At 41.8% G+C, this 16166-nt stretch overlaps 2 protein-coding genes across 5 annotated transcripts in view; both read left to right on the top strand.

The window, feature by feature from the left end:
- The window catches only part of TM4SF19 (transmembrane 4 L six family member 19), a 190227-nt gene extending 189905 nt beyond the window's left edge, over positions 1-322 (top strand). Inside the window, exon 6 of the mRNA XM_084802188.1 lies at positions 303-322. The gene's annotated coding sequence lies outside the window, so the exon portion shown is untranslated. The remainder of the gene's footprint in view (positions 1-302) is intronic.
- The window catches only part of TFRC (transferrin receptor), an 80723-nt gene extending 65418 nt beyond the window's left edge, over positions 1-15305 (top strand). For all 4 annotated transcript variants that reach the window (XM_084802144.1, XM_084802142.1, XM_084802145.1 and 1 more), the window contains exons 7-19: positions 810-923; positions 1306-1404; positions 1894-2033; positions 3453-3610; positions 4365-4484; positions 5448-5533; positions 6022-6085; positions 7907-7974; positions 8920-8978; positions 9139-9220; positions 9721-9942; positions 11266-11406; positions 12651-15305. In XM_084802144.1, coding sequence (XP_084658270.1) covers positions 810-923; positions 1306-1404; positions 1894-2033; positions 3453-3610; positions 4365-4484; positions 5448-5533; positions 6022-6085; positions 7907-7974; positions 8920-8978; positions 9139-9220; positions 9721-9942; positions 11266-11406; positions 12651-12893 — 1596 coding nt within the window. In that variant the 3' untranslated portion in view covers positions 12894-15305. The remainder of the gene's footprint in view (positions 1-809; positions 924-1305; positions 1405-1893; positions 2034-3452; positions 3611-4364; positions 4485-5447; positions 5534-6021; positions 6086-7906; positions 7975-8919; positions 8979-9138; positions 9221-9720; positions 9943-11265; positions 11407-12650) is intronic.
- Positions 15306-16166: the final 861 nt, after the last annotated feature.

Here is a 16166-nt window from a genome sequence, read left to right as displayed (position 1 = left end):
AGGCTGTCTTCTGACGTCCACATAAGCCCTACATGTTCACAAACACACAATTTTATTTCTATTTTCAGCTGCTTCTTGAAATTCATATGTGGAAATGTTATGTTATAGGTACTTCCGTGCCTGACCTGTGTATTTCTGTTTATCCTGTTATTCTTTCTGTAAACATAGTTGAAGGAATGTAAAGGCAGAATGAGATATAGAAAACATGACACTTAGTCTGTCAAAGGTTGAGTGTGTTTGCTTTTTGGGTTTTGGTTTGGCTTGGTTTTTGGTTTTTGGTTTTGCTTTGTTTTTTGAGACAGGGTTTCTCTGTGTAGCCTTAGCTGTCCTGGACTCGCTTTGTAGATCAGGCTGGTCTCGAACTCAGAGATCCACCTACCTCTGCATCCTAATTGCTGGGATTAAAGGAGTGTGCCACCACACCTGGCTGGATTTATTTAAATATATAATTTTATTTTTTGTTTTTGTTTTTCGAGACAGGGTTTCTCTGTGTAGTCCTTGGCTGTCCTAGACTCACTTCATAGACCAGGCTGGCCTCGAACTCACTATGATCTGCCTGCCTTTGCCTCCTGAGTGCTGGGATCAAAGGTGTGCGCACCACCAAGCCTGGCTGGATTTAATTTATACATCCGCCCTACCCTTTTTATCTCTGTGTGTGTGTGTGTTTTGTTTTTCCTCAAGACAGTTTGGGATTAAAGGCATGTGGCACCACCTCAATTTCTTTACTTATGATAGTATGATTTGTTTCAGATTTTATAACAGTTTTGATATAATGATTCTTATTAATAAACCTAATGTTTTTATCCTAGGGTAAACTGGTCCATGCTAATTTTGGCACTAAAAAAGACTTTGAAGGATTAAATTATTCTGTGAATGGATCTTTAGTGATTGTTAGAGCAGGGGGAATCTCTTTTGCAGAAAAGGTGAGTATGGGTTATTAAAAATATACTGGTAGATTATAATATTTTCCTCTTCCATTTTGTCCCTTCAAACCCACTTGTATGCTTTTTTGTACTCTTTACTAATGGCTTCTTTTTTCATAATATTTGTTTTATGTATGTGTACCTAAATATATAAACAAACTGCTCCATCAGTATGCTACTTGAGTTTTTTTGTTGTTTGTTTTCCAGTATGCTACTTGTGTGTATGTTTTCAGGGCTGATCATTTGGTATTGTATAACTAATTGGTGTGCTCATCTCTGGGGAAGATTTCTCTAATAGCCCTTTAGCATAAATTCTACTATATGTTATTTTCATTTTGTATGACATGATTTTCATGTCTTGCATTTTGGTGTTTTTCTTTAGGTTGCAAATGCCCAAAGCTTTAATGCAATTGGTGTCCTGATATACATGGACAAGAAGAAATTCCCCATTGTTAAGGCAGATGTTCCACTCTTTGGACATGTGAGTTCTTATTTCTGGACTGAGTGATTTCTCTAGATGCTCCTATATTGCATCTACTGTGATTTCTTAAATTTCTTTGAGGAGACGTTTAGCAGGAAGATAATTGCTGAAAATGGGAGACAGAGGCAGGTGGATTGCTGTGAGTTTGAGGCTATTCTGGTTTACAAAGCAAGTCCAGGACAGTCAAGGCTACACATAGAAACCCTGTCTTAAAGCAAAACCTTGGCTGGGTGTGGTGGCGCAAGCCTTTAATCCCAGCACTTGGGAGGCTGAAGCAGGCAGGTGGATCTCTGAGTTCAAGGCCAGCCTGGTCTACAAAGTGAGTCCAGGACAGCCAAGGCTAACACAGAGAAACCCTGTCTTCAAAAAGAAAAAATGAAAATAAAACCTTAAAAAAAAAGTTTGAGTTAGCCTCAGACATATATCTAAGTCTTACAGGGAGCTTCTTGAGTATGAGCTGGATAGAACTAATTACTCTCTGTTTACTAGGCTCATCTAGGAACCGGTGACCCATACACACCTGGCTTTCCTTCTTTCAACCACACTCAATTTCCGCCATCTCAGTCGTCGGGCTTGCCTAACATACCTGTGCAAACAATCTCAAGAAAGGCTGCAGAAAAGCTATTTGAGTAAGTTTGTCTGATCGCGTTTACATGGTGAGGTTGTGATTATGCAAGGGGAAAAAAAAGCCTAAATTGAGTTAATAAGCAACAGTTGGCTGTAACATTCACTTTTAGAAGTTTGGGGACAGTTAACCACTAACTTGTGTATAGATTTTCCCCCCTCGAAAGTGATCCTGTCAAGGGACTTGTAAGCTCAGTTTACTCTGCACTCCTTGTGTGGTGCTTTTTACTCTGATATGGTGAAACTCTGATTCCCTTTGACAACTCATTAAGCTAATGTAGAAAATATATCAGAATTGTTGCGCCGACATCTATTGATGTAATAAGTATTAGTTCCTTTTTTTAAAAAAGCAGCACAAAATTATTCCAGTGACAATTGGCAGATGCTTTATTGTAATAGTGATTTCTTTTGATCTTTTTTGTGTATAAGTGCCTTTCTTTAAAAATTGAGCAAATCCTGGGCACTTGGGAGGCAGAGGCAGGTGGACTGCTGTGAGTTCAAGGCCAGCCTGGTCTACAAAGCAAGTCCAAGACAGCCAAGGCTACACAGAGAAACCCCATTTTGAAAACCCAAAAAAGAAAGTGACCTTATGGCCGAATGTAGTGGCGCACACCTTTAATCCCAGGAGCTAGAGGCAGGTGGATCGCTGTGAGTTCGAGGCCAGTCTGGTCTACAAAATGAATCCAGGACAGCCGGGGCTACACAGAGAGACCCTGTCTTGAAAAACAAAACAAAACAAAACAAAAAACAGAGCCTAAGCTGGGCCTGGTAGTGCATGCTTTAGTCACAGCACTCAGGATGCAGAAGCAGGTCAGTCACTGCACTCAAGTCAGCCAACTCCAGAGCAAGTTCAGGCCATCAGGGCTTCCTAGACAGACCCAAGTGTCATTAAACTTGTGGCTCCCTTGTTATGAGATTATCTAGTTTAGACCTTCAATCCCAGCACTAGGGAGGCAGGGGCAGCCAGATCTCTTGAGTTCCAGGATAGCCTGGTCCATACAGTGAGTTCCTGGACAATCAGGACTACACAGAGAAACCCTATCCCCCCAAAAGAAAAAACTAATAAAATCTGTAGTTGTTAAAAGAACACACACTGGCACCCAAGAGGCAGAGGCAGGTAGGTTTCTGAGTTCCTGGACAGCCTGGCCTGTAGAGTGAGTTCCAGGACAGCCACGGATACACAGAGAGACCCTGTCTGGAAAAACAGAACAAGAAGATACATATTACTCTTGTTAGTGGACGGGCTGGGAAGCAGGAGAATGTACTAACAGAGTCTTATGAAACCTTCGTTATGAATCTATCTTGGCATGTATCTTAAATGCAAACTAACTATATCTTTTAATGTAGAACCTTTCTGGACAGATTTCAGATTTGTAAACCAGAGAAAGAAGTACTAGCTCACAATGCTTTCTTTCAATTTCTAGAAACATGGAAGGAAACTGTCCTCCTAGTTGGAATATAGATTCATCGTGTAAGCTGCAGTTGTCACGGAATCAAAGTGTGACGCTTGCTGTGAAAAACGTACTGAAAGAAACAAGAATACTCAACATCTTTGGACTTATTAAAGGTTTTGAGGAACCAGGTAAAGACCCTGCTTTGTGCCTGTCTTTACTGTTTTGCCAGTTGTGTATAGGGAAGAAAGGAATAAGGATGCTAGCCTGACTTAGTTTCATAAAGTGCTAAATCTTGTTTGCTCTTAGTGAGCTTTATATGTGTGTGTACAGACATTTGACCATGCATGCATATGTGGAGGCCAGAGTTCAGCATTTGGTCCCCCAAGAACAAACTTTTTCTTTGCTTAGATAAGTGGTTTTCTTAAGGGACACATACATGATATATACCATGTATTACGAGCTATAGTCTATAAAACTGTCCAGTTCTGCCCATTAGCATAAAAACAGCATAAGTAGTGTGCAGTAGAATAGTGAACAGAACACACACCTGGGAGGACCCACAGTACACGCAGTCACAGTTACTGAGTAAGGAAAGTCCTTGGATTTCATTCTGTCTTATTTATTAAATTGCTGATTTGAGTAAAGAACAGCAGCGTGAATGGGTGGGGAGGCCCTGTTGGCCTTTGACTCTTATACCTGGGCTTCCTACACAATGTGTGGTTAGACTCTTACCCTTCACACCTATTTTAGATTTCATTAATAGAATTTCACTTGAAATTAAACACAAAAACCAAAACTGGACATTGTAGCACACCTGTAATCCCAGTGCTAGGAAGCTAAGGAGGGAGAGCCTGAGTTAGATGGCAATTTGTGCTAGTTGGTAAATCTTTTTTTCCAGAACAAACAGGATGATTGTGTTACCCTTTGTTCCCCTTCTTTTAGACCGTTACGTTGTAGTAGGAGCCCAGAGAGATGCCTGGGGCCCTGGTGTTGCGAAGTCTAGTGTGGGAACAGGTCTCCTGTTGAAACTTGCCCAAGCACTCTCAGATATGGTTACGAAAGGTACAGTAGAAATGTGTTGACCTTAAATTCTTACATTCTGATTGGACAAGATCAGGGCCACACCCCCAGGTTTAGGGTGGTATGGCCATAGAAATTTTAAATTCTCTCTCTTCTGGTTTTTCAAGACAAAGTTTCTCTGTGAAACAGTTCTGGCTGTCCTGGAACTCTGTAATCCAGGGTGACCTCAGATTGCCTTGTCTCTGCCTCCAGAGTGCTGGGATTAAAGGTGTGAGCCACCACTGCCATGCCATATTACATTTTCTTGTGGCAAACCAGTTTTGTTTTCACTAACTCATGGCTTTTGAAATGTTTCTCCATGAAGTGTCTTTATTGATCTGTCAGTTCTCTAATTCTCTGAAGCCATAAATTTTAGTTCTAACATGCAGAAGATAAGCCAAACGTCTTGGATTTACCTGAAATAGCTAAGGTTAAGACCTGACTATTGTAATTCTGCTTCTTTTCATGCTCTTGCATACCCATTGCCTTAGATCCTTGGAACAGAGGTCTGAAGTGTTGTCACCAGGGCAATTGGTGGGCTGTGCATAAAGGAGTTGTCGCAAAGTACACTGGATACTTCCTAAAACTTATTTATAGGTATAGCATGGTGTGGTGGCATTGTAGCCCCGGGTACCTGGAAGCTTAAAGCAGGGGGCTTGCTTGTGAACAGCGTAGATTTTGTCTTAGAATAAGGTAAATAATCCATATTTTGACTTGCTTCTTAGATTGTTCTTAAAGAGGATATACATGATAACACTGGACTAAAAACATAACTCTGGAGTAACCACAGTAAGGTCTTCCCTGTCCTGTACTCAAAATGTTCCATACAGCTGCTGTCCTACAAGGATTGCTTTCACTTAGGGATTCAAAAGGAAAAGTGTTTGAATCTTGAACTTCTGATTCCTCTTAATTACCCACCTGCCTATATAGCCTCTCCAAGGGTAACACCAATTTCTTCTCTTCCAGGTGGGTTTAAACCCAGCAGAAGCATTATCTTTGCCAGCTGGACTGCAGGAGACTTTGGAGCTGTTGGTGCCACTGAGTGGCTAGAGGTATTATATACATACATACATGTCCTCTAGAGGTATTATGTACATACATACATGTCCTCTAGAGGTATTATATACATACATACATGTCCTCTAGAGGTATTATGTACATACATACATGTCCTCTAGAGGTATTATGTACATACATACATGTCCTCTAGAGGTATTATGTACATACATACATGTCCTCTAGAGGTATTATGTACATACATACATGTCCTCTAGAGGTATTATGTACATACATACATGTCCTCTAGAGGTATTATGTATATACATACATGTCTTCTAGAGGTATTATGTACATACATACATACATGTCCTCTAGAAGCTAAGCTGTCTTAGGTCTCAGTATACCATTTGCCTTTGTTTAGTTTCAAAAGGACCGAGATTTCAAAGTGGAGCCCTACCAGCAGCTATATATGTGATAGGTTAATGCTTATTAGTATATACTTTAATACATTTTAGTATATTAATTGTGTCCTCTCTTCTAGGGATACCTTTCATCTCTGCATTTAAAAGCTTTCACTTACATTAATCTGGATAAAATTGTTCTTGGTAAGCATCTATTCCACCCGTTTTTGTTTTTTTTCTGCAGTGCACATTGGCCATAGCCCAGCCTAAGTCAAAGTATAGAATAGGCATAAATTGCCTTTTCTAGATCATGTACACAGTATGATTCCCCAGATCAATAGTATTAGCATTGTTAGGAATGTACATTGTGAGGCAGCATACTCCAGGTATTTTTTTGAGACAGGGTTTCTGTATAGCCCTGGGTTGTCGTAGAACTTGCTTTGTTGACCAGGCTGGCCTCTGAATTCACCTACTTCTGTCTCTGGAGTGCTTAGATTAAAGGCATGGGGCACCACACCTGGTTTTTTGAATTTAATTTTTAGAGGGAGAATAAGTTTATTCCTGATATTTTATTAAATTTGTTTCATTTTGGGAATGCATGAGTATAGGTTCATTCCTTGGTGTACATGTGTGGTCATCTAAAATAATGGAGAGTTGGTTCTCTCCTTTCAACTCAGATCTTCAAGCCTGACAGACAGCAAGTACCGTTATCCAGTAGGCCATTGAGTTGTACTCAATCAGAAGTTGGAACAGGGGTTCAATAAAGTGTTAAGATTTAGCTGGGTGGCGGCGGCGCATACCTTTAATCCCAGCACTCAGGAGGCGGAAGCAGGTGGATCTCTAAGTTCGAGGCCAGCCTCGTCTACAAAGAGTTCTAGGACAGCCAAGGTTACACAGAGAAACCCTGTCTCAACACCAAAACAAAACAAGATTTAGAACAACTACTTTGGATTGTAGACTAGGAGAACCCTAGCTATTTAAATTGTATATGTAGAGCCAGGTGTGGTGGCACATGAATCCCAACACTCCGGAGGGAGAGGCAGGCAGATCGTGATGAGTTCGAGGCCCATCTGGTCTACAGTTCCAGGACAGCCAGGGCTACACAGAGGACAAATCTTGTATTGAAAAAGCAAAAAAGATAAGATGCAGATGTATAGCCAGGAAATGAACAGAATTATTAAATGACTACATTGGGAAGAGAAAGAAAAATTGCAATTCAACCCAGTCGTGAGACCTGTGATTTCCCATATTTAGAGCAAGCTTGTCTTAACATGGATGAATTAAAAGGAAACCAGAGTTTGATGGCAAGAGACTATGCATGGTGAGAGACAGAGTAGTCATAGGAAATCACTGAAACTGCCTCTCAACTGCCTTTTACTGACATTGGCAAAGTCTGGGGTAGAATTACCACAGTTGCTAAGTTGTTTGTTGCCATCCAGCTATTGTGACGAAGAGCTCAAGATTGGGGCCCACCTCAGTTACAGAGAGACAACCCTGAGAGGAACAGTAGTAAAGCCTAAGGCCTTGGGATCAAACCCCAGCACTGCCAAACAGAAATCAACCGTGTTTGACTCTTCGCTCCTAAGTTTTGTTAGTTTGTTTTTTTGAGACAGGGTTTCTCTGTGTAGCCTTGGGACTCACTTTGTAGACCAGGCTGGCCTTGAACTGACAGCAATCCGCTTGCCTCTGCCTCACAAGTGCTGGGATTAAAGGTGTGCGCCACTACACCTGGCTTTGTTTTGTTTTTTGAGACAAGGTTTTTCCTGTGTGGTCCTGGCTGTCCTGGAACTCATTGTGTAGACCAGGCTGGCCTCACAGAGATCCACCTGCCTCTGCCTCCTGAGTGGAGTTTGTGTATGCCACCACGCCCAGCTGGCTCTTGAGTGTCTACTTTATTAACAATTACAGTATAGGGCCACAAACTAAGGGTTATGTCTTGGTCAGGTGCTTTTAGCTATAGAATTATCTGTGAAAGTTGCTTGTCTAGAAAGGGAAACATGTTTTTTAAAAATATTCTCTTTACAGGTACTAGCAACTTCAAAGTTTCTGCCAGCCCGCTATTATATACACTTATTGGGAAGACAATGCAGGATGTGAGTATTCCTAGTTAAACAAGTATATGACTTATCAAAGATAAATAAAAACACATTTAAACCAGCACCAGTAACCAGTGGTAGGAATTGAAAGTAAATTCTATAGTACTATTTGGTCATGTTCTTGACTTACTGATCCTCAGTCTCCTGAACTGTGAGATAGAATATATAAAAATTTCTCATAGTACAATAAGTAGGGACTTATTGCCCCTAGACTTGATGTGTTGCAGGCACTGACGGGAGATTGTAGCTCAGAATGCTAAAGGAAGGCTTAGAAGCACTTGAGTAGCACGAGAGGAAATACACACTGGAAAAAGGCAAACATCAGTTTTGAATGAAGAAGGAATGCATTGAAGAGAATGTTGGAGTGATTAAGGATGGAAAGAAATGGCTACCTTGCTCCTGTGAGAATCTACAGGTCACTTAGGGTCTCAAACATGCTAGCTGTGTGCACTTGCTGCTTAGTCAGGGAGTCTAAAATGTGCTACAGAGAAGTGAGCACAAAGGCAGGCACATTTGTGTAGGTTAGAGAGGGTTTAAAAACTATGATTTTGACTGGGCGTGGTGGCACACGCCTTTAATCCCAGCACTCAGGAGACAGAGGCAGGCGAATTGCTGTGAGTTTGAGGCCAACCTGGTCTACAAAGTGAGTCCAGGACAGCCAAAGCTACACAGAGAAACCCTGTCTCAAAAAGCAAAAACAAACAAAAATTGATTATGGGCCTATAAGATGTCAGTTGTGGGACGCTTTCCCTCACAAGGAAGAAAGGAGGAGGGCAGGCACTGCCGGAGAGAGGCGTTGCTCCATTGCTTGTGAACACTCACCACTTCCTAGGAACGACTGTGTCAGTCACATCTCAGGCACATGACTGAGATGTTTAGTATTTATAGAGAAAAGAATGTTAGTGACCAGCCTGAACTAACGGCATATTTCTCATTTTACAGGTAAAACATCCAATTGATGGGAAATCTCTTTATCGAGACAGCAACTGGGTCAACAAAGTGTAAGTGTAAGCAAAGTGAACGAGCATTGCAGTAGACGAGCTCCAGGCCTGATCTGCGGAGCCTCGCTCTACAGGGATTTGCATGTGTCACCAGGTAAAGGGTGCGACGCGGCACGGCTAATTTTGGAATGCCTGCTAAGGATTGCTCTTCTCTTTGCAGTGAGAAACTTTCCTTTGACAACGCTGCTTTCCCTTTCCTTGCATATTCTGGGATCCCAGCAGTTTCTTTCTGTTTTTGTGAGGTAAGACTTAATAAACCACACAGACTTTTCACTAGATCTTGCATTATCTTTGAAACCAAATTTCTCACTATTAGTTATTAGTAAATAGAGTGACCATCTTAACTTAATTATCACTTGAGTTTTTACTTAAATGCAGTAACATAATTTGATAGGATTTAATTTCTTGTGTGGGCATATAATATTTCCATTTAGGACCCTCTGAACAACACCCTTCTAGATCACTACTGAAAGTGTCCTAGGTGTTCAGAATGTGCTCTTAAGTAACAACCGAAGAAGTATAAGGGGATTTAGACATATTGTCATAAACACATTTACTGTGTGTGTGGCAGCATGTTTGGCCTGGGGTATGTAGAGGTCTGGGAACAGCTGGTGGCAGTGAGTTCTTCCCTCTAGAAACAGAACACACAGGCCTTCATGCCCTTATGACCTTGATGGTAAGGTGAGAAGGGAGGCTCCCGCTCCTCACCCACACCGTACAAGCGCCTTTCTCTGTCCTCCAGGATGAGGACTATCCTTATTTGGGAACTGATTTGGATACCTATGACAACTTGATTGAGAAAGTTCCTCAGCTCAACCTAATGGTTCGCACTGCAGCAGAAGTGGCTGGTCAGCTCATTATTAAACTTACCCATGACATTGAACTGAACCTGGACTATGATATGTATAACAACAAAATACTGTCATTTGTGAAGGATCTCAACCAGTTCAGGGCAGATATCAAGGTAAGCACCTAACTTTTAAAACTGGTTTTGTTTGTTTTTTGTTTTTTTCGAGACAGGGTTTCTCTGTGTAGCCTTGACTGTCCTGGACTTACTTTGTAGTCCAGACTGGCCTCGAATTCACAGTGATCTACCTGCCTCTGCCTCCCGGGTGCTGGGATTAAAGGCATGCGCCACCACGCCCAGTGTTTAAAACTGGTTTATATTTAACTATTCTACTTTAGTACCCTTGCTACTTTTCCCAGCCTTCCCTCCTTACTACTTTCTGGTAGCCTCCAATATACTCTCAGCTTGTATGAAATCAAGTGTGTGTGTGTGTGTGTGTGTGTTGTGTTGTTTTCTGGGGGAGACTTTTGCTGTAGCCCAGGCTGGCCTTGAACTTGGAACACTACTCTGCCTCAGCCTTAAAATCTTAGAATAACAGGGCTGGAGAGATGGCTCAGTGGATAAGAGCACTGTCTGTTCTTCCAGATGCCCTGAGTTCAAGTCCCAACAACCACATGGTGGCTCACAACCATCTATAATATTATCTGATGCCCTCTTCTGGCCTGCAGGTGTACATGCAGATAAAGCATTCATATATAAAATAAATAAATAAAATACATTTTTTAAAAAACTTAGGACAATAGTTCACAGCATCAGATCCTGCAGCTTTTGTTTTTTTCCTCTGGTGTATATATATATTTCATTACAATGCTTGGCTAGCTCTGACCTTTACTGTGCACATGAATGACATCATGTAATAGGTGTGTCTAAGCTGTGGCCAAGGGTTGCTGTGAGTGCAGCCCAACACAGAGATCGGACTGCCTGGTCCTTTGTCTCTTCCTTTATATTCGATTGTGTCAGTCCTGAGCATGAACTTTGTAGGTGCAACATTGTGATGAGCATGTGCTGACATTCCATCTAGGACTTGGGATGTGCAGGCAAGAGAATCCTGACCTCAAGGCTTGCTTTAGCTTCACGAGGAATTTAAGGCGTGTGCCCCCCACCACGAGTCCCATTTGCCCAGCTACCATGCTATGCAGTGTCACACACCTAGCGTTTGTTTACATTCACATTAGTAAGTTCTTCCCTTCTGGCTTTTTGTGACTAGAAGATATAGCTAACCCCGGGTTACAGATTATGTGACAGCCCACACCTTAAAAGAAGCATAATTTCACTTTTAATTCTAGCACTTGGAAGGCAGAAGCAGGTGGATCACTGAGTTCGAGGCCAGCCTGGTATGCAAAGCAAGTCCAGGACAGCCAAGACAACACAAACTCTGTCTGGGGGGGAGGATGGGGAAGCATAACGTCTAATAAACAGTTTAATGTCTGTCTTTGACAGGAGATGGGTCTGAGTCTACAGTGGCTGTATTCTGCTCGTGGAGACTACTTCCGTGCTACATCTAGACTGACAACTGATTTTCATAATGCTGAGAAAACAAACAGATTTGTCATGAGGGCAATCAATGACCGTATTATGAAAGTAAGTACACTCTTAGGAAAGAAGGAACTAAAGTATGTAAAATTTTAGTTAGCATGCTTCTGTTTATATAGAAGTGGGTTTCACTAGTGGCCTAGAATTGTTTGCTGCATTAGAATTGAGCATAGAGTTTAGTTTATATCATGCTATCTACCCTGGAAATACAAGACATTCATTCTAAGCTTTAAAAACATTTAGGAACAGCAAGAGTAGTTAGTGGTAGTGGATGCCTAAGATATTTTAAAATTTATGCATATGCATGTTTTGCCTGGTGCTGGAGAAGGCATGAAGAGGTTGTCACTCTGGAACTTGACTACAGCATTTTTAAGCTGCCGTGTGGGTTCTGGAATCTAAACCCAAGGCCTCTGCAAGAGCAGTAGTAGTCTCAATCTCTAACCACTGAGCCATCTCTCCAGTCCAACTCCCATCCACCCCTCACCCCCACAGACCTGGGTGACCTTGAATTTACAGAGATCCACCTGTCTCTGCCTCTGCCTTTTCAGTGCTGGGATTAAAGGTGTGTGCCACCGTGTCCAGCAACGAGTGAAGCCTTGCTTATTATCCTAGTCACTGTGGGAGAAACTGGATGTGTTTCAAGGCTTCCATGTGCTAAAGGCTGAGTGTAGTGGTGTAGTGGTCTCAGCACTGGAGGCAGAGGTAAGCAGATCTAAGTTGGAGGAATACATAGCAAATTCCCAATCGGCCAGCTATGAAGGGAGACTGTCTCAAGCAAACAACCACACCAAAACAAAAAAGCAGTTACCACAAGGTAGGTCCCAGGAAACCTAGAAAAGACAGAGGAGAGAACCCACAGCACACAGACATAACACATCTTCCCCCACCCCATCCCCAAGACAGGTCTCTCTATAGTTCTGTTTGTCCTGGAACTCTAGACCGCATGGGCCTGAACCCGGGGTCTGTTGTATATGCTGAGTGGGATTCTCAGCGGAGCTGGGCACGGTGGTGCACCCCTTTAATCCCTGCAGAGGCAGTGCGTCTCTGAGTTCTTCTTGGCCAGTCTGGTCTACAAAGAGTTCCAGCACAGCCAGGCCTACAGAAAGAAACTGTCTTGGAGGGGAGGGGAGTTTATTTATTTATTTTTTAAACAATGTGGTTGAAATTTTGCCTCAAATTTGGACAGTAATGCAACTGAATTTTCAGCAATCTGATTCAGAGTTCTATCATTTAAAAGGAGAACAAGTCACAAGTCACAGCATGGTTTAAGCTGGTTTTTTTGTCTTTCGTAGGTGGAGTACCACTTCCTGTCACCCTATGTGTCCCCAAGAGAGTCTCCTTTCCGACACATCTTCTGGGGCTCTGGCTCTCACACTCTCTCAGCTTTGGTGGAGAACCTGAAGCTTCGCCAAAAAAATCGTAGTGCTTTTAACGAAAGCCTCTTCAGAAACCAGCTGGCCCTGGCTACCTGGACTATTCAGGGAGTTGCAAACTCCCTCTCTGGTGATATCTGGGATATTGACAATGAGTTTTAAGTGTAACACGCACAATTAAGAACAGGGTAGTCTGTCTCTAGACTTGTGCTGGTTATGCTAAATTTTCATTAGAGCTCCAAATTCTAATGCTACAATTCCACCCAATCATCCCCTGTCTTTAGGCACCAGCTTTTAGTGCAGGCCTGGACCTACACTTGAAGCTACAGTGGATAACTCTCTCTGTGCTCACGATACCCTCTCAGATTATCTTTAGAATTTTGAGTCTTTTGTAATATGCATATGGTCATCAAAGTGTCAGGACCAGCTGTCCTGAGGGCATTAGCTAGTGTCTTGCAGAAGAGGGAGGCGGTATATGCTGAGGATCAGAGTGGGATCTGGGTGTAATTCCCCAGGCCCACCCGATCCTCAGGATTCTCCACATGAGCCTCTGCCCTTGAGGACTAGCTGGTTTCCATTTCCTTTTATTAGACAGTTACTTTGAGAAGAGATGGAACTTGCTTTATTGCCAGCATGGTCAAAATAGGTCCTTCTGCTGGATAAAAGGAAGTCTGTCTGTCTGCAGGAATAAAGCCTTACTGGTGAACCTTGATGATTATGATGAGGCCCAGAAGCCAAAGACAGGTTTTCTCTCCTGGCATCTGCTCGGTAGTCTTTAGTTCTTTGTTTCTGGCTTTTTCTTTTTTTGTTTTTCTTCCCAATATTTTCTGAAAAACAAGTTTTAGATTCAGTTTATCAGACTTTAAAAGAACACACTGCCAAGTTTTGGGCAAAGTGTTAGCCTTTGGGAAAGCTTTCTATCATTTTGGCACTGAGATATTTATTGTTTATTTATCAGTGACAGAGTTCACTATAAATAGTTTTTTTTATAGAAGATAATTATCGGAAGCAGTGCCTTCCATAATTATGACAGTTATACTGTCGTTTTCTTTTAATAAAAGCAGCATCTGCTAATAAGACCCACAGATACTGGAAGTTTTGCACTTACGGTCAGCACTTGCAGGCTTTAGGAGAAAGCCACAAGCCAAACAATAAAACAATAAGAGCTAGAAGTGAATTGAATTTAATAAGGGATTCCTAACCAAGTTATACCCTTAACTACCCAGGAAAAAAATTCTAAGTGCGGTGAGTTTTGGCCAAGTTAAAGATAAGTGTCATTTTAAGGCTGTGGTAGTACTTACATCTACAAATTTTTACAGCTCAATTTATTCAAGATATAACATAAATTCAATTTAGCAAAATTTCCAGTACCTTTGTCACAAACTTAACTCACATTATCGGGAGCAGTGTCTTCCATAATGTATAAAGAACAAGGTAGTTTTTGCCTACCACAGTGTCTATATCGGAGACAGTGCTCTCCATATGTTACACTAAGGGTGTACGTAATTATCGGGAACAGTGTTTCCCATAATTTTCTTCATGCAATGACATCTTCAAAGCTTGAAGATCGTTAGTATCTAACATGAATTCCCAATTTCCTGTAGCTCCTTAGTTTTAGTTGCAAAAACATTTGTGGTCATTAAGCATTTGAGTAAATTGAGTAATGAAATCCAAGATACTTTTTTTTTTTTAAAAGAAATGTGGGCATTTTGTTATCTGGTTTATGGAACAGAAGCAAACATTTATCATGTTTGCTAGTGACGAGTGAATTTAACTATTTCCCTTTATTTACATGTTATTCCCTAAATGTAGTTCTTGCAAGTTTGAATTCATTTTTGGTTTTAAAGTAAGGGGAATTTGGGAGGGTAAGGAAGTAAGGAGCAAAGGGTGTTGGGAAACAGAGCTTGCAAAAGGATCTTTATGTACCTACCCATCACTGTGGTGGCTGTAAGTTGTGTAGATAATGGACAAGATCCCATTAACAAAGACTAGCAGCCATCACCACACACCATCAACGTTGTCATGGCAGCTCAAAGCTGCCACCTAAGAATGTCACGAGGGTCTTGGCACCACTCAACCAAGTTACGCCGACCAGGTTATTTTCAGCCTCACTGGATTATTTTGCTATTTAATATCTTCACAGTGTTTTTCTTGTACCAATATTTGAGTTATCATCATGCATAACCTTAATGGGATTCCAAGGCATATGAATAAAGGGCATGTGCTCTGCCACCTAAGCTTTGCTATAAGGGTTGTTCCCAACCAAAGCAGTAAGTTGGTATGATTTAATCTTGGGTGAAATGTATATCTGATGATTGATAGTCTGTTACTCGTCAGGTTTTCTGGTTAAAATGTAGATTTTGAAGATAATAGAGTGAGCTTTTGTCATGATTCAATGCTAGAATTTGCATGACCTTTACTGTGTTAGCTTTTGAATGTCTTTTGAAGTTTGGACTTGCCAACCTACGCTCAGCTCAGCTGCTAGTCTTTGTAGACATGCCCTTACAAATGCACACAGCTGGTATGTAACAATGTGGAGATTCCTTACCTGACTTAATAAACTACTTGGATATACTGAGTTGTAGACTCCTTTGATAGCAAAACTGGGCATAGAGTTCCTATGGACCCCTAAGTTACCCCCACATCCTCCCCACCATCAAAACCCCACACCAGAGTGGTAGTTAAACAGATAGCAGCAGTTACATTGGGGGGAGACCAGACCAGTTACCTTATTGATCCGTTGGTAGACATCTTGATTTAGCTCCTTGTCCTTAGAGTATTTAGATAAATTTCAAAACAACAAAAGTTGGTTTTACAGCTCTTAAGTTTGGGGCTGGAAAGATGATGGCCCAGTGATTAAGAACACTTTAACAGCTCTTGCAGAGAACCCAGGTTCTCAACCCAGCACCTATTTGGTTAAAAAGAGCCTATAACTCCAGCTCCAGAGGATCTGTTGCCCTCTTCTGGGCTCCTCAGGCACTTGAGTGCATGAGGTGCATGTGCACACATGCAGGCACACACTCATATGTAAAATAGAAATAAGCCATTCTCTATCATTTTTTGAGACAGGGTTTCTCTGTGTTATCTTGGCTGTCCTGGACACGCTTTGTAGACCAGGCTGGTCTCAAACTCACAACAATCTGCCTGTCTCTGCCTCCCTAGTGCTGGGATTAAAGGAGCGCGCCACCATGCCCAGCTTCATTCTTACTCTGTCAGGGAAGGGAGTCATTTCATGGAAGTATGAGGTGACCCAGACATGTACAGCTATCCTTCAGGCCAACCATCTTGTGACACAAAGCTGTGTTCACCAGCAAAAGATCACCCCAGCTGTGTATCCTCTCAAAAAGGCAGTAAGGGTCACTGGGGTATCAGCTCCCCACCACTTGTACATGGGGAGACGCTAGAGTGTTTAGGGTGGGGAAATTGGGGTTCTGT

The sequence above is a fragment of the Acomys minous genome (assembly GCF_964271855.1).
Source record: "Acomys minous genome assembly, chromosome: 11".
NCBI classification, from domain to species: domain Eukaryota; kingdom Metazoa; phylum Chordata; class Mammalia; order Rodentia; family Muridae; genus Acomys; species Acomys minous.
This window is presented reverse-complemented; position numbering and strand designations above follow the sequence as displayed.